Source organism: Nanorana parkeri, unplaced genomic scaffold, assembly GCF_000935625.1.
Source record: "Nanorana parkeri isolate BGI_ZX_2015 unplaced genomic scaffold, ASM93562v1 scaffold138, whole genome shotgun sequence".
Classification (NCBI taxonomy): Eukaryota; Metazoa; Chordata; class Amphibia; order Anura; family Dicroglossidae; genus Nanorana; species Nanorana parkeri.
In genome coordinates, this window is record NW_017306406.1 from 1,049,305 (window position 1) to 1,076,387 (window position 27,083).

At 43.6% G+C, this 27,083-nt stretch overlaps 1 protein-coding gene across 2 annotated transcripts in view; it reads right to left on the reverse strand.

The window, feature by feature from the left end:
- KHDRBS3 (KH RNA binding domain containing, signal transduction associated 3) overlaps window positions 1–27,083 on the reverse strand; it is a 94,959-nt gene that overhangs the window by 28,388 nt on the left and 39,488 nt on the right. For both annotated transcript variants that reach the window (XM_018554004.1, XM_018554006.1), the window contains exons 2-4: window positions 11,828–11,958; window positions 6,782–6,898; window positions 5,067–5,213 (exon numbers count right to left, since the gene is read on the reverse strand). In XM_018554004.1, coding sequence (XP_018409506.1) covers window positions 5,067–5,213; window positions 6,782–6,898; window positions 11,828–11,958 — 395 coding nt within the window. The remainder of the gene's footprint in view (window positions 1–5,066; window positions 5,214–6,781; window positions 6,899–11,827; window positions 11,959–27,083) is intronic.

Consider the following 27,083-nt stretch of genomic DNA (forward strand, 5'->3'; position numbering starts at 1 on the left):
TATATATATGTATGTTGTTTTTTTTTGCACACCTGTAAGATGCAGAGTGACTTAAGAGAAGACAATGTAGCTGCATTGCAGCGTGCATGTGAATGAGTTACATCAGCGGGCACCCAACAGCTGAAGTAAGAAGAAGCCGAGTGAAGATGATCAGGAAAAGATGTCAGCGGCAGCAGAAAGATCAATAAAAGATAGTATGGACCTCGCATACATGGAGATGGGCACACTAGGGGCTAAATCTGCCATAATGTGCAGCATCTTTATTAATACAAATGTCTTCATAGATACAAATGGTTGATGAATTCTGACACAAAGACAGCAAACAGGGAGCTGCAAACCTCATTCTGTTTGCCAAGTCTATATACAATCAGCCCCCTTTGCCCTTATCAGAAAGGTTACTGCGTAAACATTAATGAAGCAGCTAGGAAAACTCAGTTAATTACATCCTGAGAATACAATTAATCATTTTCATTGCATAATGCAGAGTGTATTATCTGTTGCCACGTGACTTTCTTTTTTCACAAGTTGAGAAAGGGTGCCCTTGTATCCAGAAGGGAAAAAAAAGCAAAACACAAGGAGCTTCGTAAGATGATCCAACATTTCAAGGACACCCAAGCATTAAATACAATTCTCTTTCTATTCTGTACTGGTAAGTCAAAATGTTCCGTCCTTGAATAATCATTCATTTTGTTTTACTACGTGTCATAACGGTCAGGGAAGTCTGTAAGATACATTATCTTTTATTTGGATGGAAGGAACAGATGCAGAATACTTGAATACAGAGATCGGTTGATAAAGCATTCTTGAGAATGCATTGATACCTGGTGTTCCTAAAGCATGCATGTATATCCCCTTTACCCCCGCTCTCAGGCCCCTTTAGGACTAACAATCACTAAACAGGTTTATGCAAGTCGATGAATTGCTCCGAGGTTCCTGGAAAGCTAGGATTCACTTTAAGGACAAACGGGACTAGTTATGTGAACTGGTTTACAATAAAAAAAAAAGAAGTTAACACGTTCATATCCAGGTCCTTGATAGCACAAAATAAGAAAATATACAACATCATTATATGGGCACTTATATGACAAGGTGGCGGGGATTTTCTCCAGGTGACTAAGGCAAAAAGAAAAGACACATTTCGATTGGATGCCACTTGGTGACCAGAGTTCCCCTCACATGTGGCCAAATGTTTCTGACCATCACACCTACCAATATAGCGGAGAGTAGGTGGATACCCCTACAAATTATTGAGTTCAGATGCTTCCAGTGATCGGTAATGCTTTAGCATACCGAGACATTTTAGGCAATTGTGTGCTTCCAACCTTGTGGCTAGTGGTGTATTTTGGTTTGGGGCTGCCCTAGACAAGACGAAACTAGGGCACCCCTCCACACTAAATCTGAAGGATCTCAGGGGGGCTGTGCAGCATTTGTGGTGGGCTCTGCCATAGAACCCACCACAGATCCTGCAAAGCTCCCCTGAGACCCTGCAGAGCCCACCACAGATCATGCACACCCCTCCTGAGACCCTGCAAATCCGTGCAGGATGTGTGGTGCTCTGCCCACCATAGACCCCACAGAGCCCACCACAGATCCTGCACAGCCCACCCGACACTCTCAGGTGCGCTGTGCAGAATCCATGTTGGGCTCTGCAGGGTCCCTTTAGCAGCAGTCTGATCCTCTTACCTGCTGCTTGGTCCCCAGCCTCCTCCACCGCTGGACTGGTGCTGTAGGACCCGGCCTCCTCCGCAACCCGACCAGGCTTCCTATGGCGTGATGGTGCCCTGACCCCCCCCCCTCCCCTGCTTCTCTGCCTTCTGGCCGACTCCGTCTTTTGATGCCGCCTCCTCTCGGCTGCCTAACTCTTATGGGGGCAGCATTTTTGCCACTCCCCTGAAAACTGCCACCCAAGTCAAACGCCTTGTTTGACTCACGGCAGATATACCCCTGCTTGTGGCAACGGTCTGGTGAAGGCCCTTTTCTGTTCCCGCATGACTGAGCCCCTATGCACAAAGCAGTCTCCATGAACATATGGTTTAATGTTGGTTTGATGGTTCAGAGTTTGATGTGGGGGAACACAATTGTTCTGCACAAAGTCATGACCCCAACGATACTGAACACCTTTGGTATCAATTGAAATGTCAGCTGAAAGCCAGGTCTTCTCCTTCAACATCAATACCGGACTTCTCAAATGCTCCTTTGGCTGAATGTACACAAATTCCCACAAAAACATTCCAAAATTTTATAGGAAGTATTCCTAGAAGATTGGAGGCTGTTATCATCACAAAGGGGGCTGACTCCATATTGATTCCCATGGTTCCGAAATGGGAAGTCCAGATCATAGAGGTCTGATGGTCAGGTGTCCACTAGTTTTTGGACATGTAGTATAGGCATTGTTTAAGCACCACCAAAAAAAAAAAATCCTGCCCACTATAACCACCCAAGTCAGAAGCCCCTCCAGAAGAGCTGAAGGCTAATTTGGAAACTTCCCTGATGTGGTGTTTGCCAGATTGCCTATTTAGACTTTCCTGACCTCATTTGCCCATTAGACTGGAAGCATTTTTCAATAAACTGGAAGAGCGCCGGTTTAATCCAGCCTGTGACATGTGATTGAGTGAAAGCCTGCGTAGCTTTCTTCTTTAAAAGCTTTTTATTACAAACTAATCGGAAACTGGTCTTCAAAGAAACATTCACAGCAGGGGCTTTCTCCTGATCTACCTGTGCCGTAATCACGTTAAAATGTAACAAATGGCAGAATAAAAGAATTCCTCTCACAAATTAAACGGTTAAAAATCTTAGCTGGATAGTCTACATTCTGTAGGTAGAGAGATGAAGAGACCATCCTCTGCAAAAAAAGAATAAAAAAAAAAAAAATGAATCGAGAACAGAGAGTAAAAATCACTAGTTGAAATGAGCAAAGAGAAGAAAATGCACTCAAGGGGCAATTTAGCTCCACAATCTGTTTTCTTGGGTTGGATAATTGAGATTTTGCTTGCATTTAATGTTAAATTGATGTCTTCTACTCATTTTAAAAGGAATAAAAAGCCTTTGAAATGTTAAAAGCCGCGCTACTGGGCGTAAGTCCTTTCCCAACCTAATTTCTAAGATTGTAATTAAAAAAATCCTAAACTAAAACCCATGTTTACTTACCTTTATCCATGGTCACGTGATGTCTGGGTCTTTTATTTTCATCACTGCAGAGGAGGATCCTTCTTTGGGTGTCTATGTCACTGACTTGATAAAAAATCAAGACTCACTATTGCCTGTGCAGTTGGTTCCTCTTAAGCTTCAAGAGACTGTACTGCATAACGGTGTAATAAACTGGCGACCGGTCGAGCACAGATCGCCAACTAAGCATTCTGTATGCGAAATGCATCACGTTCCTTATCTTGAGACGTGCATTTGTTTATAATAAACCTTGGTCTAGCAGTAAGCAGCATGGATCCAACTCTTTGGATGCTTTTATGATAAAAATCATGTTCTTGGTTTATTATTGTTTTAAAAAACCCTGTTTCTATGTATAGTTTGTAATTTTCACAATGCAAGTCTTTGAGTCGGCTGACTCATTTAAAACAATTCCCTCCTTGTGTGTCCAATAGCTACATCACTAAAATACCAAAGGAGCTTTAACATGTTAATTCATTTTTATTATCTTTGAATCTGCCGTTTTCATTAAAAGAATAGCTGGTGATCATGCCATCAAGGTCCTCGTAGAGGCACTATCTTTTTTAGGGTCTCAACGCTTTGTCCCTATCTTCCAATTGTGTTTCTGTGTTGTCACCTTGTCACATGGTGTGAGGGTGACACCGCCTTCCCTGAGGGGCGGAGTCTAAGTAACAGCTGGTGTTCACCAGAGCTCCTGATGGTGGAGATGGGCTTGGCTGCTTGCTGGTACCAGGTTGCAATCCCTAGGGATGGACGAGAACAGGAGGGCTCCAATGAGGAGACAGTAGTCAGATCCAGGCAGAGTTCAAGGCAGGCAGCTAGCAGAGAGTGGGCAGATGGTCCCAGGTCAGCCACGATTAATCAAAGAATAAACGCAGGAGACAAGAGCAAAGTCAGGTCCAGGCAGAAGATCAGGGCGGGCAGCAAGCGAAGAAGGGTCAGGTGGTCCAGGTCAGCAACGACAAAATAACAGAAGTATAAGCTCTTAGACGAACAGGAAGCTGGCAAAAAGACACAGCACCTTGCTGCTCCTTGCAGAGCTAGTGCTTAAATATCTGTCAGTCAGAGACGACATGACCAGCCTCAGGGTGCACTGGAAGTCCTGGTCTGGAATCTTTTACTATTACTAGCCATAGTGGCCTGGACCCTGTGAGATCTATTAGTAGCGGATCTTCTGGAAATCCTGGCTGGGATTCTCAGAGGAGAACGGTAAACCCTGACGGGTACTCTGAGCTTACCATAACACATGGGCTTCCGGTGGAACCTCCATATGGTCGTTTCAACACACATTACACCGGCACAGTCCACTGCGGTCACCATCAGAAAACCCACCCTGAAATATGCCACGCAGCCAACTCTCGACTGCATGTAGACAGGAGTTGGCTGCAAAAAGGCTGCATGAGATGAGCAACATTGAGATGCAACATAATGAAAAAAGAAATACAATGAGCAAACGAAAGGCCATTCAATTAGGGGGTTACGTCTGCAGTTAGTCCCAACCTACTCTTTGGTCTCTGGTCTTTCCCAGGTCAGGGTATAAGCAAACTGGTGGAAAATCCTTGCTTAAACAGCAAGACATGTGCAATATTGGGTTTAATTCTGTACCCTGTCAATTGTTGTTATGAGTTTGTTTTATACAATTACATTGATGTGGAAATGCAGACTTTGGGAGCATGGAAGAAAATTAGTCAGAGATTTAAAAAGATTCCTTCAGAACGTAAGTTCCTGGAGCAGCGAATTGGTGCACCTTTGGTTGAGGTAGAATGTGAGAATATTAGGGTGTCCTCAAACCTGAGAGATCCTATTCAAACCTCCAGTATTTGAACCAATCAACTTATATCTGATCCCTGATTCACTTACATAGGTCAAAAAATACAAGCAATAAAAACCCTCCAGACACTTACAGGTATAAGGAACTTCTTGATTTCTTCCAAAGCATGCCCCATCCTGGCATAGGCTTCTGCCGGAGGTGCAAAGACCTCAATGAGCACGTGAAGGTCATCATTAAGATGGAAGTATTTTGCTTCTCCACTTTTTCTGAGCTCTTCTTCCTGCAGCAGGAAATAGAAACAAGTTATCTTACTATGCTAAATCACCCAAACTATAGAAACATTGTTACTGGTTTCCAAAAAAAAAAAAAAAGCTCAATGAAGACTAGTCTAAAATACAACCAACAAAAGTTTTACTCTTTTCTCACGTTCATAACAATGAAGCAGTAGCTGACAACCTAAAGAAGGTCTATTCTCACCCCCTACAATGACTGATAGCACAGCCTGTATAATAACCGGGGAGGCTACTACTGCATCATGGGAACTAATCCTCTTCTTCTGGTTTAGCTATGACATATTCATTAATGTAAATGCTCTTTTTAATTCAAATTCTTTGCACGTGGCTTTTATTATTCCTTTAAAAGGTTGCTTGTCTGAATATGCAAGGCAAGGTTACATTAAAGGTGCAAGTTCAGATGTAGAGTATTAGAGGTGATTGAAGTGTATGTATAGCTAAAACATATCCAGTAACCGGCCACAGATGCACATGCTCTCTGCCTTCTCCCCTCCAAGCATACAAATACAGAACCACACTCCACTGTGTTTTTGCTGAACTGCAACAAGTTTTATTGGTACCAGATAGGTCAGATACATTCTCTCCCTCATCAGAATTGACTGATGTGTTTCACCCAATGGGCTTAATCGTTGGATGACAAACAAAGCAGGTGAATCTCCCCGGAGAAACGGACCATAATAAAAAAAAATAAAAAAAAGGTTCTAACACTTCCCTACTCTATCTAAATAAAAGTTTTAGCTAATGATACAATTTAAGAACCTGTCAGCCATTGTAAACTTAAAAATCTGTGCAAAAACAGGCACTGAGGGGTACCTGCTATTAACTATACAGGTCAGATAACTCTTCTAGATGTGCTCTTCTGAAAATGTCTTCACTTAGTTACAAAAGGCTAACGTTCTCTGATTTTAAGCCCCAACCATCTGCCATCCTCCATCCAATGCAAGCTTTGAGGAACTCTAATTAGACAAGGAGGTGGCAGGTGGGCAGAGCTTAGTCCTAAAGTCAAGGAAGTCAAGCCAAAATGAAACCAGGTTCAGAGAGACAGACAAAGGTGAGTCTTCTAGGTTATAATGGGGATCTTTTTATATTTGCTCTGAGCCAGAACTTTTGAACTTTGAAAGAACTGACAGACTCACATTGAAGGGCTTTCAGGACATCTGATATGCACATAGTTGTCCAGGTTTACTACTAAGCAGTAAACCAAAGTTTAGGATGATAACCTTTGTGCATGGACCTTTAAAACAAATGAGCTATGAAATTGCTGGCCTGGCGCGTTATTGTAAAGTGCAAAAGTTGTGATATAATTGTAAAATTAGATTAATATCTAAAATAAACATTAGTAATAATGATGGTGAACACATCAAACAAAAGCAATTGAAATAGGTCAACACAACAAATGTTATAAGTGGTTTTCCCAAATGCAATTGAAAATACAACTTTTAATGTCTTCAGCACTCTCTGGTATGTCTGCAGCCTGTTCACAACCTGCAATAGCTGATAACAATTAATAATAGGTTTCTGGTGGTTTTGGATTTTGGATTGAGCATGACTTTACCTTGGCTTTATCCCTCATGGACCCCTTTCCCAGTATGGACATCTTTGTCAGTGTGTCTTCTTGCAATCTTTTTAAAGAATTGCCACGGGGACCCAAGAGTTTACCAACAAAGTTAAACTGTAGGAAGACAAAGAAAAAAAAAAGACTTGTAAAAATGGCAATATGTAAGCAATATCCTTTCACCAATTTCAGCAACACGGCGTAATAAAACCAACCAATTACTGGCAGCTTAGCTGAGGCTGCTCTGTGATCTACAGAGTACAGATAGAGGATTCAGAGTGAGCCGGCTGACAAGGCTTGGCATGAGGCCCATCTGACACAGCATCCAAACCTCTACGATAAGGTCGCAGCAGAGAGGTGAATCCTGCCACAGAAGGATAATAACCCAAGCCAATGTGCACACAGCAAGACCACTGCTCATAAGGTTTAATGAAAATGAAAAGCAGTGGGTAAGGAAAGGAGGGGAGGGGGGTCTGTGCCAGAGCTGCAATTAGAGCGGGCAGATACAAGGAAGGCTTCCGTGACCTCTTAAAGTGGACCTTTCAGTCACATTAGAAACCTGCATGAATACATTCCTGATATGTCATAGTGTATAACAACAGGACTGGATGATGTCTGAACAAAGATTGCTCCATCCTGGGGAAAAAGCAGATGAAGGCATTGTCAGGGGAAGCACGGAGATGTCTTTGAGAGGTAATAAATATCTGGAAGTGTAACACATACACATTGCTTGGCATGTATGCACTTAACATGAAGAAAATATATCTGATGTTAGGTCTACTTTAAAGAAACCCTGTCAACAATTTAAAACTCCCGAAAGGTTGTACCTGTAAAAAAAACAAAATTGGCCATTTGAAGTCTTTCTCAGAATCTGATGCTTCAGAAATGGTTGATGTCCCGGTCCCATGCAGTGCTCACTGGCTCCTCCAACTGACCACTGAGTCATTACTGTGTCCTGTGGTGATGTGGGGGTAAGCAAGTGGAACCACAGAGCACTGCGGAGGCCTATGAGAGTAGCACTGCTGAACGTCTTAGTTTCTGAATTGAACTTCAGCCAGCAATTTTTCAATTCAGCAGCGCAGGCCGGGTCTTCAACATTACTGAACAAGTCCAGCTGAATGTGACTAACTACTACTAGTGGACACCAATATAGCATTACCACAGAAAGGAAAGCAATTTATCTGTGAAGGTTCTCATCTATCCAGGTTGTATAGCTAGTAGTAGTTAATCACATTCAACTGGACTTGTTCTGTAATGCTGAATAGGTTTCTTAGCTGATCCAAGCCACTTCTTTAGTTCTAATGAGTGTACATCCCCATTATTTTTATCCACACAGGAAGCACGGACACCATAATCTCATCACCATGGAATATATCAATGCAGGTGTTGTTGGAACAGCCATCCCTGAACAGGTGTGGGGGCCTTTAACACCATCTGTCTTCCACAGATAATGTAATTTTAACAGCTCTACCCCGAGGATTTAACAATTCCCACATTCAGCCATGTAAATCAAATGATTGTAGACTTCCTACCACTGAGGGCAGAAAAACTAATTCCATGGTGATTCGATTAGTGTGTCTTTACTACCCGTGTGAATATAAATGCTGGGTTATGTTCCTGACCCTTAGAACTGAAGTGGCTTGAGTAAGCTATAAAATATATACAACATTAAAGGAGAACTATGGGGTTAAGGCTTTTCCCCATAGTTCTCCTTAGGGTAACGGGAGGACACAAACTAGCGTCCTCCCGTCACCCTAGGCTCAGTATACAGCGAGCTGTAGCTCGCGGTATACTGAGACGCCGCAGCTGAAGCGGATCACGACAATTGTGCCGGGATCCGCCCAGCTGCGTGACTGACTGACTGACTGACTGACTGACTGACTATCTAGAGGCAGAGCCAGCTGTACCCGCCCCCTCCCCCGTCCGTTCCGCCAGTCAGCACTGGAGGATCGGAGCGGGGAGGGGGGAATCCAGCCCCTCCCCTGTCACGGCAGAGAGCCGTGACAGGATCGAGAGGTGAGCGAACGCCGGTATGTGTTCGCTCACCTCCCGATCTACTAACCTGACTTGCGACAGTCTCATTGTCACAGGTCGGCTAGAACTATGAGGTGAGTGAAAAGCACTCACCTCATAGTTCTCCTTTAAAGAACAAGCCCAGTTCCATGTGATTACATACTACTTCCTGTTCCATGACCTGGATAAATTATGTTATATGTAGAAAGCAGATGGTGCTGAAGGCCCCCAGCCTTGTTCATGGATGGGTATTCCATCAATATCTAGCATGATTGAATTAGGGGTCTGTGCTACCTGTGTTTATATAAATACTTGGGCATGTTTGTAACACTTATTAAAACTGAAGAGGTGGCTTGGACAAGCTTTGAATTGTCTCTAACATTAAAGAACAAGTCCAGTTGAATGTGACTAACTACTACTAGTGAAAACCAATATAACAATTCCCGCAGGCCTTTGTCTACATTCTTTTTACATTCATCACCTTGGGTCTCACACCTACCTACAGTGCTGAGATTAAAGGAGATCTAAACCCTAACTGATACATGGTGTTTTAGCAAGCTCAATGTCTAAACAATTGCACACTTTTTATTTCCAAGGAATTTTTTAACCTTTCTTCCAGTTTAGTGCTGCTGACATCTTACTCATTGACACTGCATAATGACAAGAAGACTACAATCTGCAAGTACACCCAGAGCCTTAACTAGGGATGTCCCGATACCGATGCTAGCATCGGCATCGGGCCCGATACAGGGCATTTTGACAAGTACTTGTACTTGTCAAAATGCCCCGATGCATAGCGCCGAAGCTTGCGCTGTTTTTTTGTTTTGTTTTTTTTTCTTACCTTCCGTGCCGTGGTGGCTGGGGTCCTCTGGGAAAGCTGGAGGAGTGTCACGTCACTGCTGTGGGCGGAGCTCCAGGTGGGGGTCTAATGTAGTTGGCCGGCGACCTGGAGCAGGAAATCACTGGGCCCCATAGGAAAAGTATCGGTAATTGGTATCGGCAAGTACATGAGGGCCAGTACTTGTACTTGGACTTAAAAAAGTGGCATCGGGACATCCCTAGCCTTAACCATCATTGACTTCTCTAAATAACATCAACCCCCTCAAATTAAATGTAGCAAGCATATTTTATTCCCCAAATATATTAATATACAATTATACATTTTAGCAGGGCCGGTGCTGCCACTGGGCAAACTAGGCAGCCGCCTAGGGCGCAGCCTTGACCACTAACCCCCCCCCCCCCACCGAATTTTTTTCAATCTTTTTTCTACCCCAATGTTGATCCCCTTCAGCCTCTTTCAGCCATTTTCTGTCTACATGCACTCCCTCCAGCATCAGTAGTGTCAATGGTAGTCCATGCTTATGCAATGTGAAGTGACACGGATTCTTTCAGTCTCCACCAGGGGTGCATGTGACAGGGTGACAAAGCAGGATCATAACTCAGGGACAGTTGTCAAACCATAAGATGGATTTGCTAAACAAAGGCCTTCATATCAGGATCACAGGTATTATTTTAATGAAAGCTGCAGGTTTTAAAATATTGGGTTTAGATGTACTTTAAGAACAAGCAGCCCACCAGTAGAGCCAAATGTTTATGTGAAAGGTACATTAGAGATCAGTCAGGCTAAAGGAGCATCAGATATCTTAATTTTCACTATTGCCACAAAGGTGCCGTTATTCATTAAAATTAACCTTTCACTAAAAAAAAGCTAGAACACTTATTTGCTGATGCCAAAAACCATTTCCTTCTCCTCCTAGTATCTACCTTTTCATTGGCTAAAACAGAAACACTCAAGCTTGAATATGCAAAAAAAGTGCAAAAGAAAAAAAGCTTCAAAATCCCCTCAAAGCCAGCAGTTTATTTCCTTAAATTTGCATAGAAAGTCCATTTACACCAAGCCTGTCCATTGCACTGCATTTAACACATGTGTGTTAATAGGCACTATGTTGCACATTAATGTGCATTGCATTCATTCATTCATTCGAGTGGGATTCGAACATGCAGCAATGGACTGAAAACCAGGCCTCCACTATTTTTTCTTAAGGCACTGCCTGGCAGTGTGTTACCATGCATTGTGGTATGTTAGGGTGCCAACAAGAATGAATGCACTAATGCATGTATGGTGCATTTCTGTGCATTGCAGCAATGCATGAGTTACCACAATGTATACAGCTAACAGTTTGAGCATCACCAACATAAAGGGAGACAATACAAGAGTATTAGGAGGGCCCTGCTCCTGAGAGCTAAAATTTTAAATTAACACAGTGGGAAAAGTTCAAATTCAATCTTTCAGATTATTTCTGTCTATGCCCCTATAGCACCAGTGGAAGAAAAATGGGTTGTTGTCTCCAATACATGGAGGTATGGACAACAATCAAAATATTTTTGGAAGTTCTAACCTTCTTCATGCCACTAGAAATGTATTTTTGTCTTCCTGTTTTCCATTAATTTCCTGCCAGTAAGGCCTTGTTTACACAAGTGGTAAGGGGGCAGTAAAACCAGAAAGTTGATGATTGGTTTTACTGCCCCCCAGGTACCTGAGGCAATGTCAGCACTGCGGCTGAATAGCGCTGTATACATTCCCATTCTTTGTGTTGCAGTGCGGCAAAAAATATATAGCATGTCATGCTTGACAGGCATGCTGCTTGTCAAACGCGATCATTGCAATGGGTCCTCACTGCAACTTTGCGAGTACATGGTTGGGGCGCATTATTGCAATAGAAAATCCCCACTGGGATGAAAAAACTGCATTCAGGAGGTGGCAGCATTGTCTCCTTAACGCTGGGCAGCTGCTGCTCCACCTTCCTCTGAAAAGTGATCCACTGCAGATCGTTTCTCAAACAGCAGTGTAGGCCTCCCATCTGAACTAGGCCTTAATCTCCCCAATAGGTAAAGAAATGGTATTAAAAAATCAACAGAGGCTTCAACCTATCTCTGCTGATGTTGGGCTTCACACAGGTAAAGTAAACGACATGATAGGGCAGTAGAACGGTTTGCATTTCACTAGGAAAGAAGATAAAGTACAATACTTACTTTAGGAAACTGTTTAATAGGGATTAGTACTTTTTGTGCCAGCTTCATGTTCTTATTAATCACCACATCAATATATTGGTCTTCGTCAGTGCTGTCTGTGTTCTCTTCCCCCTTCTGTATTTTTTCAATTTCTGAAAAAAAGAAAAGAAAAAAAAAATCAATTTAAAAGGTTTTAGAGGGCATCAGGTCTTCTGATATACTGTATAGTGACAATGTTCCACAGCACCGTGCAGAGACTGCGGCAATCAGAACAGTGCTAGTGGCAGAAACAAACACAATGTTATGTTAGCCAGAAGCCGAACATCCTACCAGAATGTTTTAGATTATGGGAGAAAGTCTGCAGCACCCTCACTAATATAGGAACTAAAACTGGCTTTGGATGAGCATACTCCCAAAATGGGTCTCACCATGCAGCTAACCCAACACACTGCAACTACAGGTGAAACTCGAATTATTAGAACATCGTGCAAAGTTCATTTATTTCACTAATGCAACTTAAAAGGTGAAACTAATATATGAGAGAGACTTATTACATGCAAAGCAAGATAGTTCAAGCCGTGATTTGTCATAATTGTGATGATTATGGGGCGTGGCTTGGCTATGGCGGCGTGAGGAAGCACATTGCTTGAGCTCTGCTACCCCAAGAGACTTTTTCAGCTGATCGAGACATCTTTTCAACCCGTTATTGAAGTCGTTTAAGGGCAAAACTCGCTCTGACAACAGCCAGCGCTCACAGACCTCTCTGCAGCGCTACCTCTCATCCCCAGCGCCGACAACCCGCAGCTCCTCCAGGACGGCCATGGCGTCTGCCATGCAGGGTAAGGCCTCGGGACATGCTTCTCCATCCCACCCCTGTGACGCCCACGCCCCGGACGCCTCCATTCTGCTGCGGGCATCCTCCTCTACCCCCGGTCCCAGCCCAATCGAGGACCCGGTCATCCCGCTTACCACGTCCTCACAGCCACACTCGGACACAGCCGCGGCCCTGTCTGCAGGGGAGATTTCCTCCATTCTCCTCTCTCTTCCCACGCGCCAAGAAAATTTCTGACTTTGTATTTTTATTTTATTTTTTATTATCTGTACTTCCCTTTTCCCCTATTATGTTACCCCTGGAAAATTGTGAAAAACTTCTTTAAATAAAGAATTTGTAAAAAAAATTATTGTGATGATTATGGCTTACAACTCATGAAAACCCCAAGAACCCCAAATCCACAACCTCAAAAAAGTAGATTACATGCAATCAATAAAACAAGGATTGTTCATAGAACAATATCGGACCTCTGAAAAGTACAAGCATGCATATGTACTCAGTACTTGGTTTGGGCCCCTTTTGCAGCACTTACTGCAATTACTTTTGCACAATATTCTAATTATTCGAGTTTCACCTGTATGTTCCAATGTGGATGTCTCATACAGGATGGAGCTACATTACAGGCCAGCCCCATATCTTCTAATGTTGTCCTTGTGGGGTCCGTGCATGGCCTTGTATGCTCCTGCGTGGTGCCCCAATCCAGAAATTGCTCCATCGCTTCTGTGGCTGTGTGCAGCCAAAGATGCTTGAATGAAGACACCATCAGGTAACATTTAGCTAACATTCTCTCAGATACTATACATGTGCATCATCTATGGGCACTAGCAACAAAAAAAACTAGGGAATGTAGAAGGGATCTAAGATAGGATGTAGGATCCTACAGCTCTGGCCAGTATCCAGTCACCTGGCAGTACCACCATATTACCCAGACTACTTTGATTCAGCCTGTGTCCTGTACTGTATGATGAAGAATTAAATAGATAACTCTGTATTTACTGATGGTGTCCTGGAGAGACTTTAAATTAGGTTCCCAGCAGATGCCATTGCTGCAAGTTGTCAGTGTAAAGTACCAATTGATCTAAATTCATTCCAGGTGTATGAAAAACAAAAGCTGTGCAATGCCTTACAGTTTGTTTGTTTTTAGAAATCAGCCATGGCCATAGTAGAAAAGCCTGTATGCTGCAGAGAAGAACCTCTTCTCTTTGTGTGGAAGCAGTGGCTCTCCAATCAACAGGGAGCATGAACTTTGCTGATTGCAAAACTGTAGGTCTGATTTCAGCAGCTGGAGACTCAGTAGCAGAGGTTGGACCACTGCTTCCCCACAGTGAGCAAGGCTCCTTTTCTGCAGCTGCTGGCAGGGAATAGGCTTTTCTACTGCATTGATTAAATGCAACTAGGATGTATTTAACCTGAACTGGGTAGATGTAAACCCTAACAAGGTGCAATTTAGTTTGTTAAAGCATTGTGTATCATAAACAATTGCCACTTTTTTTCTTTTAGATGATACTGCTTTCACTTTTGATCATTTTTTTGCATCTCATTTCTGATCTCCTGCGGCCTCTTCCTGTCTACATGCATTTGCTCCTGCAGTGTTTGCACATTATTGCTCTGGACGAGCTTCCTGATTGTGACAACAGTGGAACATTTTTGCAGGGCGAGCTAAAGCTCAGCAGCCTAATGTCTCCATCACAAGCGTATGAGGCTAAGGGCATAAGAGAGCAATTGGAAGCCAAGGGCAGTGTTTTGTCACCTTATAACAGGAAGTACCTAAACAGGAACCCTTACACAATCACCAGGTAGAATTTTAATGAAAGCCACAGATTTAAAAAGATTGCCAACAAAGATTAAAAAGCACATTAAGGACTTGAGTTGATGGCCAAATGCAGCTTGTTTTTAGGTGCATTGAGCTTACATTGACAGGCACATTTAACTGGCAGTTGACCTCTCTCTAACCTGCAGTTGACCTCCTTTTAAGCTGCATCAATCGGATCCAAGCCGTTTTGTATTCCTATTAATTTATATGGAGATACAAGTAAATTTTGTGGATTATAGGCAATACAAAATTCAAAGCATTAATCTGTAAGGGGGCTGTAATAGCAGTGACGTATTGCAGTCTCATGTAATGTTTCTCCAGTCTATGATGTAATGCAGATACCAGCTGCACACCATACGGTGGGTGCTGCAACCAAAGTACATAGGGTGGTGCACAAGAGTGGATAGCCCCGAGTTGGGTTCCAAGGTAAAGGGAGATAAGTCACCAGCACTTAGTTGGTCAAGATGAAAACATACAGGGTTATTCACTAAGCTGCCAAAGGCAGCCCAGTGAATAACCAAGCTGAAGTGAACAGAGCCGAACGACGTTCGGCTATTCACTCAGGCTCAGTGCGGCTGATTGCGGCTGATTTCAGCTGTACATCAGCCGTACATCGGCTTCCTTCGACTGCTTTCAGTCAGGCGAACACGCTCTGCATGTTCCGCTAAGCTGTAGTGCAGAGGGAGTTCGACTCAGCCGATTCAACATCTGGATTGGCCAAACCAAAGCTCCGTCAGCTCACTCGCTGCAGTTTGCCCTGAGTCAATAGCCGAATGTTACTGAACGGCATTCAGCTCGGCTATTCTGCTTGGTACCTCCGTGGTACCGAGCAGAATAGAAAATCAGTGAAAAGAGTGGGGGAAAAAAAAGGTAGAAAAAATATTTAACAAATGTAAACAAATAGTAAAATTAAAAAATAAAGAAAGATATAAAAAGAAAAACAATTGGGCAGAGCTAGCAGTGACAGCTAGCTCTGTTTGCTATCGGCCGGCACCTGCTAGAGTCCTCTAGCACAGTGGTTCTCAACTTGTGTAATCTTAGGACCCACATTTGTCCTCGGTCATTAAGTCCTGACCCAAGTCGCACTGCAATGGAACGCACGGCAGTGTGGGCTGCTGTGCTGTGATGGAGCTCCATCCATATGTACATTGCTTATACAGCTCCCATATGTGCCTGTAGAGGTGCCGTGAGCCAGAATGTGATGTTACTCTGGTCCAGGTACCTCTATAGGACAAGCGTGGGAGCTATAAGCAAAACGTATGTATGGATGGAGCTCCCTCGCTGCCATACCCCCATCCCCCCCCACCTCAAGCTTACCCGGGGTGCCGAGCAGCATATTTTGAATGGCTGCTCGGTTTGAGACAGGTCTGCGCCAGGGGGAGGCTGAAGAGCCTCTCACCTAGAAAAGTGGAAAGCATGCGGCGACCCACTGAACACTGGGTCGCAACCCACTTTTGGGTCACGACCCACCAGTTGAGAACCAAGGCTCTAGCAGGTCCCGGCCAAATGAAAAACAATTGGGCGGAGCCGATCGTGACGTCATGGCCTGCTCTGCCCAGTTGTTATTGTTTAATGATAGATCAGCATCCACAGGTCATTTGCGGACGCTGATCTGCCATTACAAGTGGGCGGAGCCAGCCGGGAGATCACTGTTGGCTCCTCCCAGCTGTCATTTGCAGAGCGAACGGCCGGCATTAGGCAGGTCATTCACCTCGCTTCGGCTCAGTCAAGCTGAAACTGAAGGGCTCTGGCGGCCGCAGAGAGCCGAAGGATCAGCCGAAACTACGGCTTTATCTCTGTAAAAAATAAGTCAAGGCAACTGGACTTGCTGTATTTTTCTTGAAGACGTTTCACTGGTCATCCAACCGGCTTTCTCAATTCAGAATGACTTGTACAAAAAATTATCTGGGAATAATGGCTGTATCCTCAATAGTTAATAACCGCCATAATCTTGTTTATACATCCTATAGGTCCTAATGCCAACATTTCAGGGCCACACAGAATCATTGTGTCACCGAACGATTGAGTGCTGGTGACTTATCTCCTTTTATGCAGTCTATGGCTGTCGCCTGAAACATGTTTCCAAAATCCAACAACTCCTTTAGCATATTTGCAGTCACTAACCCTCTCCTGCAGCAGGTCTGAAGCCTATGACCATGTGATATTGCATGTCTTTACAGTTTTCTGTAGTATTGCATTCAATGAATATTATGTGTGGATCTTTGATATCCGGGGTCACACTTTTGTCCCCCCTTGATTAAGAAAGTTGACCACCACTGCTTCATAATTGCACCTGCCACAGCATTACACTATAAAGTCAGCGGTGCCCATGTTATACTCTTCTTAGCCCTTGTCTCCTGCAGCCTGAAACAGTCTCATTTAAAAAAAAAAAGGGCTGAAAATAATTGTTGTAAGCAAATAGAGAAAAAACAACTTTATCACAATGACAAATGGACATGAAAAATAGAACAGCGCGCTGCATTGTTGACATAAGTTTCAAACAAAATTGCCAAAAACATAAATAAATTGCAATGCAGAGTTCAATTCAGAGGAAAAAGTGATGACACTGCTCCCAAAGCGATCTCAGGCTAATTCATCTCTGTTACAAATGGTGACTTTTTAAACAGGAGACTCTGAAACCTTTAAATTACAAAGCCAGCAAGGCTGCCGAGTCTATTTGTTCTCCTTCACGTTGGTTCTAAAAGGGCAACTGCACATAACCCAAGAGAGTGGGGGCTGGTAGAGCAAATGGAGAGTGCATTGGGTGAGATATACAGTATTCACCTGCATGAACCTACTCCTTCAATTATTTGAATGAAAAATGCACATTGGGTGACTGAGGACCTGATTAAAGCCTAACTGTAGTAATAAAAAAATAAAAAAAATATGGTGTTGGATGCCAAGTTTTGAAAACCCTCTGGGAAATCTTTCCAATGGGGACATAGGCAAAACACAATTTATGGGTATTTTTAGGGAAAGGTTAGCACTATTGACAACATTTTTATTGTTGTCTGTACCTTCCTGTTCCAGTGATTGCCTCACCCCACATTTCTTACCCAGATGTCACAGGTAGAGAAGGAACATCTCCCCATTAGTGATAAGCCGAACGTGCCTAGGTTCGGTTTGCTTGGATGGTTCGCTAAACCCAGCAAGAAATACAGAATTGGCAAATGTCCGAGTAAACCCAATCCAGAACTGTCTGTGTCCAAGCAAACACAATGATGCTGTGTGACTTGTACAGCTTCACAGGTTGTTGACCACTAGCATCTGGCCTGCACAGCATCATTGGATACTAGGTCAAATAGCCATGGGATAAATAGGGAGGGACATGTTGGAATGGTCAGATCAAATATTAGCTATACAAGCTTATACTCATCTCCCCCCTAACATAACTAGGGATGCACCGATATATCGGGCGCCGAAACATATCACTCAAAAATTGCACTTCGGGCTAAATGCTGAAAGTGCCATATTTCTGCCGAGACAGCGGTACATCCGTTCTTTTATTTCCTCCCTGCTGGGCGCTGCTCTGTGTCACAGGCAGCCGAGCAGTGCAGGAGGAGAGTGCTGTGAGCGGCCGGCGAGCTCTACACCCCGCACCGCTCGCTCAGCCTCCTGTGACAGTGTGTCAGGAAGCAGAGTGAGGTACAAGAAGTCAGTGATCAGTGATCGCTGAGTGTTTGTAAATAATTGAGGACATAGTATGTTTACTATATCCTCAATTTTGAATGAATTGGAAGTGATCTACATCACCTTCTGTTCATTCATGATTGAGGATATAGTAAACACAATCTGTCCACAAGTTATGAATGAATAGGAACACTCATTATAGAGTATTCCTGTTCATTGATAACAGGGGCTGCAGAAAAAGAGTTGGGGACTCAGTGTCTTCAATCTCTTTTTCTATTTTAAAAGGGAAATATCAGGGGTCTGTTTACATCCCTAATATTTCCCAGAAGCACCTACAAGTAAAGTAAAAAATAAAAATATTTAATAAAAATAAATAAATAAAAATAACATACATTTTTGTAAAGTTTATAAACATTTTTTTTGAAAAAGTAAAAAAAAAAAACATTTTCGGTTTTGGCCCATCGTTTTTTTTCATTTCGGTTTTGTTTCGGTTTTAAAATGTTCATTTTGGTGCACCTCTAAACATAATCCATACAGCCCAGCAAGTGAGGGGGGTCTCTGTCTGAAAAATGGCATTAAGGGTGCTAATTACAGAGTCCCAATCACATATTAACTTCAGACATCTCCACAACATGTGCAAGTGGTCACCATCCCCCTCTCACATCTTGGGCACCAAGGATTAGAGCTCCTACCAAAGTCATATAGCCTCTTTGGAGTATAATGTACTCTTAACATGATATACAACTGAGATAGCTGTTATTATTATTATTGGTAATAATTCTTAACAGGAAAACATGAAACAGTCAACGTGCTTCAGGGTATCAAAGAACTCCCCCTTTATTAGGACTTGGGTGTCATGAGTAACTGGGAGGAGTCAGCAATGGCACAATCACCTTGATTACTTAATTATTGAAATAATAAAATATACTCTTCCCAAGTTGTCATACAAGTCATTCTGAATTGAGAAAGCTGGTCAGATGACCAGTAAAACATGTTCAAGAAAAATACAGCAAGTCCAGTTGCTTTGATCATTTATTTATTTTTTTACAGATATGTGACACTGCAGCTCTCACATACTGGCTCTATACTGAGAGCTGAGTGATCACTTGACCACTGATCGCTCAGCTCACAGTCTTCTCCCTGCAGAGAGCAGTGACTTACAGTTACCATTCCCTGCTCCCCTCTCTGTTCCTCTAGCGCTCACTGAAAGGACAGACAGGGGAGAGGGTGGACACAGCTGGCTCTAGAGAGGCAGAGCCAGCTGTCAATCAGGCAGCGGGGACAGATCGATTAATTAAAACGCACATACAGATCCAACTACATTGGCCTATACACATACAGCACAGCAATGAAGTAATAAAATGAACTAGGATCACACTAATCCAGCACGTTATTAATCTCACGTGCCCCACTCAATATGGCCGCCGCTTGAGTGGGGCAACTCAGAATAATAACGTGCTGGATTACTGTGATCCTAGTTCATTTTATTACTTCATTGCTAGCTATATGAAAAGGTTAAAAACGTATACTCACAAACAGATGAGATAAATAGGCATGAACTAGAAAACAGCAAACAAAACACTGAAATGTCAATGGTCCGGCACAGCCGACAAGCTGTATATCCTCCCTGGTTGACACTTTTCAGGGGCCATGCCTCCTTCTTCGGAACCTTATAAAAGCATTTTTACACGATGGAGGCGCACCTTTTGTCTTTCTTTTCAACTTTGTGGTTACCCTAAACCAGCGTGAGCTGCCTCAAGAGTGTCTTACTTGGTTTTCCCAAACAGTTACGGGTACTAGAGCAGAGCTCAGACTGGGCAGGCAGAAGCAGCACAAGGAGCCAATCAATTGTGCTACAGGGCAAGCAGCATGCTAATAGAATGACAGAGCAGATTGAGAGAGAGATGAGCTCATCAGTCTGCTGCTTCTCCTGTCACTGTCCGGTTACAGTGTGGGGGTCGTAGAGGGGACCTCTAAGTGTCACTTGACTGCAGCAGAGAAAAGTCAGATGTCCTCCTTCGCCATGCAGGACTGTGCTGTGTGGCACAACTGTGTAAATCCCAAGACTGAATAGGCAGAAATACAAATTATTTTGCAGGTAAAACCGCTCTCGTATAAGTATTTCATCATGCACTTAGCCGTCTGCATGGAGTTTAGATTTAACTGTGATATCAGCCTTTGCCACGCTTCAGTTCTCTAAAGGTATGAATAAAACCTATGTGCTTATAAAAGCAGGCCCCTCGCCAACTCGACACCCCCTCTCCCTTCACATAAAAACCTGCAGTACGTTTTCACAAATCCAGAGCTACGTATTATAGAACGGAATAATTACTTTTCTTTTTTTTTTAACAAATGGCTCTCAAATCTTTAATCAGATTTTCAAGGTTGAAAGGGTATCGGGATTTGTGTTTTACTAATCCACCAGATTACATTCTGTAGCACTGGGTTGTGGCATCGGACAAATAGCTTAACTCAAAGTAAAATGTATGATTAAGGTTTGCAATGAAGCAAAAAGATTAAAACCTTAGGATACAGATGTCACATTTGCCAAAGCATACCGAACAATCTGCAATGGGTTATTAGGATGAAATACGCCAAGTACCTATACAGCTGTCCCGTAAAGGTATTACAACACAGGGAGCTACTTGCAATAGCCTATATGAGCATTTCTACAGCAGCACAAGCAAAATGGAGAGATCTGATATGACCTGCTTACCTTGCCCTCTGGGATTTAGATTAAAAAAGCAAATATTGTCTAAATACAAGAGTCATGTGTATTCTTACTTAAATGTTGGTGAACTTTGTGTATTTCTTCCAGATCTGTGCAGTCATTGGAGCTGCCTGTAATAAAGACCAGTCACTACTGCTCTCTCTCCATGCACAGGGTGACTGGTCTTGTCTCCACCCCCCTCTTGTAGTTTTATTCAGGTTGCCTGGACTGGGTGAGCCCCTGCCCAGTGGCATCGCAAGGGGGTGTGGCCCGCACCCGGGTACAACCATTGGAGGGGTGTCACCCCCTATGAAAAGTCGGGCACTCGGTCACGGACCTAGAGCACGACAGTGTCAGGAGAGAGGAGGGGGCATACCTCATCCTAATGTAACCCAGGGACCCCCGGAGAAGCTGATGAAGAAAAAGATCTGCTTCACCAGCTTCTCCCTGACTTCTGTAGTCGGGAATGACAGCTGAATGCGGAAGTGATGTAATACACATCACTTCCTGCATTCGGAGACCAGCGGGGAGACCAGCAGACAGATCGTATACTCTGGTCACAGAGCCGCCGTGCTGGTCCCGGCTCGCCCTGGGCACAGCAGAGCTCGGGATCGGTGGCAGCGGGGGGGGTGCATACCCACACGCATAATACAAGCGACCGGGTGTCTCTACAGACACCGGAACACTTGTATGTAACACTTGTATGTAACACTTGTATGTAACACTTGTATGTAACACTTGTATGTAACACTTGTATGTAACACTTGTATGTAACACTTGTATGTAACACTTGTATGTAAACAGCCATCAATGGCTGTTTACATTGAAAGCAGATTTCCCACTCGTGCAATCCTCCAATCATCTCTGAATTGGTGCTGACACTGTCCTTCCTTCTGGAGGGGGGCTGCTTTTGTTCCTCATGGTTCCTGTGTGTGTTGTAAAGTAGTCACCGCTCCATGCTTGCTCCCGGGATGGACTACAATCTCACATTTAGTTTACTAATTTGTATTAAGGTTATAGTCTATCACAGGAGTGAGCTTGGAGCAGTGACTACTTTACAACACACACAGGGACCATGAGGAAGAAAAGTAGCCACCCTCCAGAAGGAAGGACAGTGTCACCACCAATTCAGAGATGATTTGAGGATCTACAGCCAAGTGATACACAAATAAGATAGATTTTTGTTAAAAGATAAAGGTACATAAATACATTTTAAGACTCCTGAGCTTACTGCCACTTTGAGATGCTACTGAGATCATTCAGAATTCAATTAAGGTGCCCATACACTGTACGATTCTCGTACGAGAATTGCGGGAAATCCCGCGATCGTACGAGAATCGTACAGTGTATGGAAGGCATGCGACCGTTTCTACTGTATGGTCGCACGTCTTCCATCGAACAAGCAAGCCCGCCCGTCCATTGCAGTCATCGCAAGTACGATCTGCCTGTCCAAGATGGGCAGATCGTACGTTTTTTTAAGTGTATGGGCACCTTAACAGGTGCATTTGACCTGCAGTTGGCCTCCTTTTAATCTGCTTCAATCAGGTTCTGCACTCCAATAGACTTGTATGGGTATACAAAATTGGTTTGTAGCTAACGAAAGCCTGTTGACACAGGCCTTTACTGCAATGCAGTCATGTTACATTTTTGTTCATAGGTTTAGACACACTTAAACGCTCAATTGAAGCTTTAATATTTATTACAGTTATAAAGTCAGGCTGCATATAAAGTCATAAATACATTTTCCTTTTTTTTTTTCTTTGTGTTGCAGCATGAGTTCAAATAGCAGCACACTGGAGAGTCGGACCACTGCCCAACACAGAGTTCAGTTCTCCAATGGTCAGACACGGCCCTACCCAGCGCTGCTCAGGGAACATGGGTGCTGCGGTCTGACACTCTAGTAAGCCATTAGCACAGGGCATTTAAACATTTGCAGCACAAAGTAAGTTAAAAAACAGAAAGCATATTCATATTGCAGATAACAAGTCTTTAAATCTGGTGGCTGAATTAGTTTTCTATTTTTTATTTATCTGGTAGTCCTGCCAATAAGACTCCCAGGATGAAAACACAGAAAACTCACTGTACTGTATCTATGAAAGAGAAGCATTGTCACCCTTTGACAGATAGTGTGTTAGGACTACAAAACACCCCTTCTTATACATTTTCAGGGAGGTGTTCTTTAGTCCACAGTGTACCAAAATGCCATTGTCATTTTGCAGTCACTTGTACAGCATAGCTCAGTCTGGTTGAGGAAGAAGCGCCACACTGAGCAAATCAGTGCACATGCTGACAAGAAGCAAGCTGATTGGAAGAGAAAGCAGCGTGAGCTCATCCCCCTGTTGCTTCACATTCCTTGTCCAGTAACATTTTGGGGGTGGGTCCATGATAGCCTGTGCTCAGAGTAAGTGGGTTGAAAAATGATGTCCATCATTCAACCTAAGAGCTCACTCATACCAGGGCGGTTGCGGATCAGCGCGGTAAGTTACTGTGCTGATTTCAAAAGGGAGGTTTTGGGAGTTTTTAATTGCATTTCAGCGCCGAAATGGAATTTAAAAAAGCCCAAAACCGCGTTGATCAGTGCGGTAACATTGAAATCTTTATGGAAACTGCACTGATCAGCGCTGCAAAATAACACTGAGCCGCGCAGTCTCAGGAACGACCCCATAGCAATGTAGGGCATTGTTCATGTCAGCGGATCCATGTGGCCAAATTCACCCGGCCGAACTGCCCCGTTGTGAACAGGGCCTAAAAGGATACGGGCCTCTAGTGGTAGAAGACACGTACCAGAGAAGAAGCTCCAGATTAAATTTAAAGTGCAACTGAAGACAATACTTTTTTTTAAAGTTTTGGATAGAGTGAAGAGGGATTAGAACCCTCACCCCCGCTATTCGCCCTGTTGACCATTATAACTGAAAGTGGAAGGGAATACCACATTTTGAGTTGTCATCAGAACAAGGATAGATGGGAAACCTTCCAATAGGGACACAAGTTTTGGTGACCCCACTGACCATCAGACATTTCCCTGACTTCAGAGGGATTACTTCCTGTTGTGGCCATCAGACATGAAATGAAGGGAAATCTCCCCTATGGAGCACAGATGGCAAAAAAATTGACAGGGGTCATAACCCTCCCTTACTCTATGCAAAATGAAAAATACAAAGTTTTGACTTTACTTCTACTTTAAGGATTGCAGCAAAGGCTGCAGTTTTAATTTATCTTTTAATGGGCTTTTTTGTGTGTTTTGTTGCAGTTCTGCTTTAAGGCAACCTCAATTCTTAAAGTGAGGAAAAGTTTAGGGAACTCTGATACAGACACTATGTTTATAAAAAAACTGCACATCCGCAGACTGGAAGTTTTTACTTCCTCTACTGAACCGGACAAAGGAGACCAAGACCAAAGTTTCTAGACATTACACATTTTCTGTCAGGTCTCTCTACAAACAAACTCAGTATAGTTAATCACTGAATAATGAGAACTCCAATGATTTGTTTCAGGCAGATCAGCCCGAGGGGTTAAGCTACATTTCTCCCTTAATTGCAGAGGCCATTAGGTATACAGCACACAAAAAAAAAAACCCTAATATTGTATGCAATTATCAAGCTCCAGAGAACCGCCAATTAGAACTCTGCCAGGATTTGAATTAAAAAAAAAAGGACTTTGTGATTAGGTGAAGTAATGATCCAAAAGAGATTAGTTCTGTTCAGATTGTATTAAAAAAAAATCTAATTCTGAAAGTCTCGAAGTCTTCATTAACCATTTACAAGGTAGAAGGTGGTGAGCACCTGTCTGAATTAGGGCTCTTCAAAAGGAAAATTAGTGTTTTGCCCGCGAAATAGAAAAAGATCTCAGAATGAATTATGTGTGTCAAACAAATCAAGGACCTTTCATCATGCCTGTAATCAGCATGTTCGAGAAGGTAATTAACGAAGGGAAAGCCTTGTGCATTGTCCTCTCAATCAGCAATTAAGGATCTCTTGTTATCTCATCTGCAAAACTAACCAGGGATCACTAGATAACCAGAGATACAGGTGAGAATAAAGGTGGCCATACACTTTACAACCATCGCAAGACCTTAGTCTTGCAATGGTTGTAAAGTAATTTAAAAAACGTACGATCTGCCCATCTTGGACAGGCAGATCGTACTTGCGATCATCACAAGCCCGCCCCCCTGAGGGGCGGGCTTCCGATGACGGCAATGCTGAACGGGCAGTGTGCGCGTGCGCACACCGGCCCGTTCGCCATTTTTCTCCCGTGCACCGTTCAAACCAGCCAAAAATCGTAAGATTTTCGGCTGGTTTTCTAGGGTGCTCCTTAGACAAAAGACGTGCGACCGTACAGTAGAAACGGCCGCACGTCTTCATTCACACTGCACAATTATCGTACGATCGCGGGATTTCCCGCGATTCTCGTATGAGAATCGTGCAGTGTATGGGCACCTTTACAATTATCTGCAGATTTTCTCTGGTCAGATGGAAAAAGTGCAACAGATTCCTCCAACTAAGCTAAACTGTGTGGATGGAGGAATCTCCCACTGGGCCAAGCTTCAGCATCTTGTTAGTCTGCCCAGCTGGCTCCCAAAATACCTGAACAGTCTGATTGGATGCAGGCATTGTTCAGGTGTTTAGGGAGCCAGCGGGGCAGACTAGCAAGATAGTGAGGCTTGGCCCAGTGGGAGATTCCTCCATCCACACAGTTCAGCTTAGGTGGAGGAATCTGTTGCACATTTTCCATCTGACCAGAGAAAATCTGCAGATAATTGTAAGGTGTATGGCCAGCTTAAGGATTCTGGTGCTCATTCTTAATTCAGAGAGGCTTAGCCCTCATTCACACGAGTAACAGCTGACCCGTACAGATCTATGCTGCGTCCACGGCCGTATCGGGCCGCTCCTGGGAAGGACAGGTGCTGTGTGTGAATTGTACTCAGCAGCCTGTTCTTCTCTATGGGAGTATGCGGCTGTCCATCCCTGCGGGTGCGGGTGTCCGTACTCCTACGCTGGCAGGATGGAGCATGTCTGTGTCCGAGCAGAGACAACCACACGGACGTGCAGTTGGAGTGAGCATACAGCCGCATAGTCCCATGGAGAAGGACAGGAGCTGCATACAAATCACACACAGCACCTTTCTTTCCCAGGAGCGGCCCGATACGGCCGTGCACGGATCTGTTACTCGTGTGAATGAGGCCTTAAAGAGACCATTTTCTCAACAACAGTCTTCCCAAAAAAGTTTTTTTTTGTGCATTGTATGTATTGCATGCATTTTTTATTTTCCTAGAAAAGCTTCCCTTGTAGAAACATCCAAAAGCCCCGAGATTGCTGCCGGCCACCACCATCTGGGATGTAAAGTCAGCAGCCCTAGCAAGCTCAGAGCTGTCACTCAAGCAACGCTCTACAGCAGGGGTAGGCAACCTGGGCACTCCAGCTGTCAAACCCCAAATCCCATCATGCATCTGTCTCTGGGAGTCATGCCTGTGGCTGTCAGAGTCTTGCAATGCATCATGGGAATTGTAGTTTCTACAACAGCTGCAAAGCCAAGGTTGACTACCCCTGGATCTATAGTATTCCCCTTCTTCCAGGAGCTACATAACATTTGTATGTAGGGAGGTGAGCGTAGAGTCATAAGGAGGCAAGAACACACATTAGACACTTCCGAAAGAGAAGAGGTCTAAAATCCCTAGCAAGTTTAAAGGCATATTGCAAAGGAAAGGAAAAACACAATTGCAAATGAACAATACATTACTTGATGTTTCTTTTTTTTTTTACACAAACACAATGTCTGTGCTGCACTGAAATGGGGAGAATTTACAGTCCCGTGTGTAAGGAGAAAAGCTACATTTCCATCCCCATGTATGGGGAGAAAAGCTACATTTCCATCCCCATGTATATGGAAAAAAGCTTAATTTCCATCCCCATGTATATGGAAAAAAGCTACATTTCCATCCCCATGTATGGGAAGAAAGCTACATTTCTATCCCCATGTATGGGGAGAAAAGCTGCATTTCCATACCCATGTATGGGAAGAAAGCTACATTTCCATCCCCATGTATGGGAAGAAAGCTACATTTCCATCCCCATGTATGGGAAGAAAGCTACATTTCCATCCCCATGTATGGGGAGAAAAGCTACATTTCCATCCCCATGTATGGGGAGAAAAGCTACATTTCCATCCCCATGTATGGGAAGAAAGCTACATTTACATCCCCATGTATGGGGAGAAAAGCTACATTTACATCCCCATGTATGGGGAGAAAAGCTACATTTCCATCCCCATGTATGGGGAGAAAGCTACATTTACA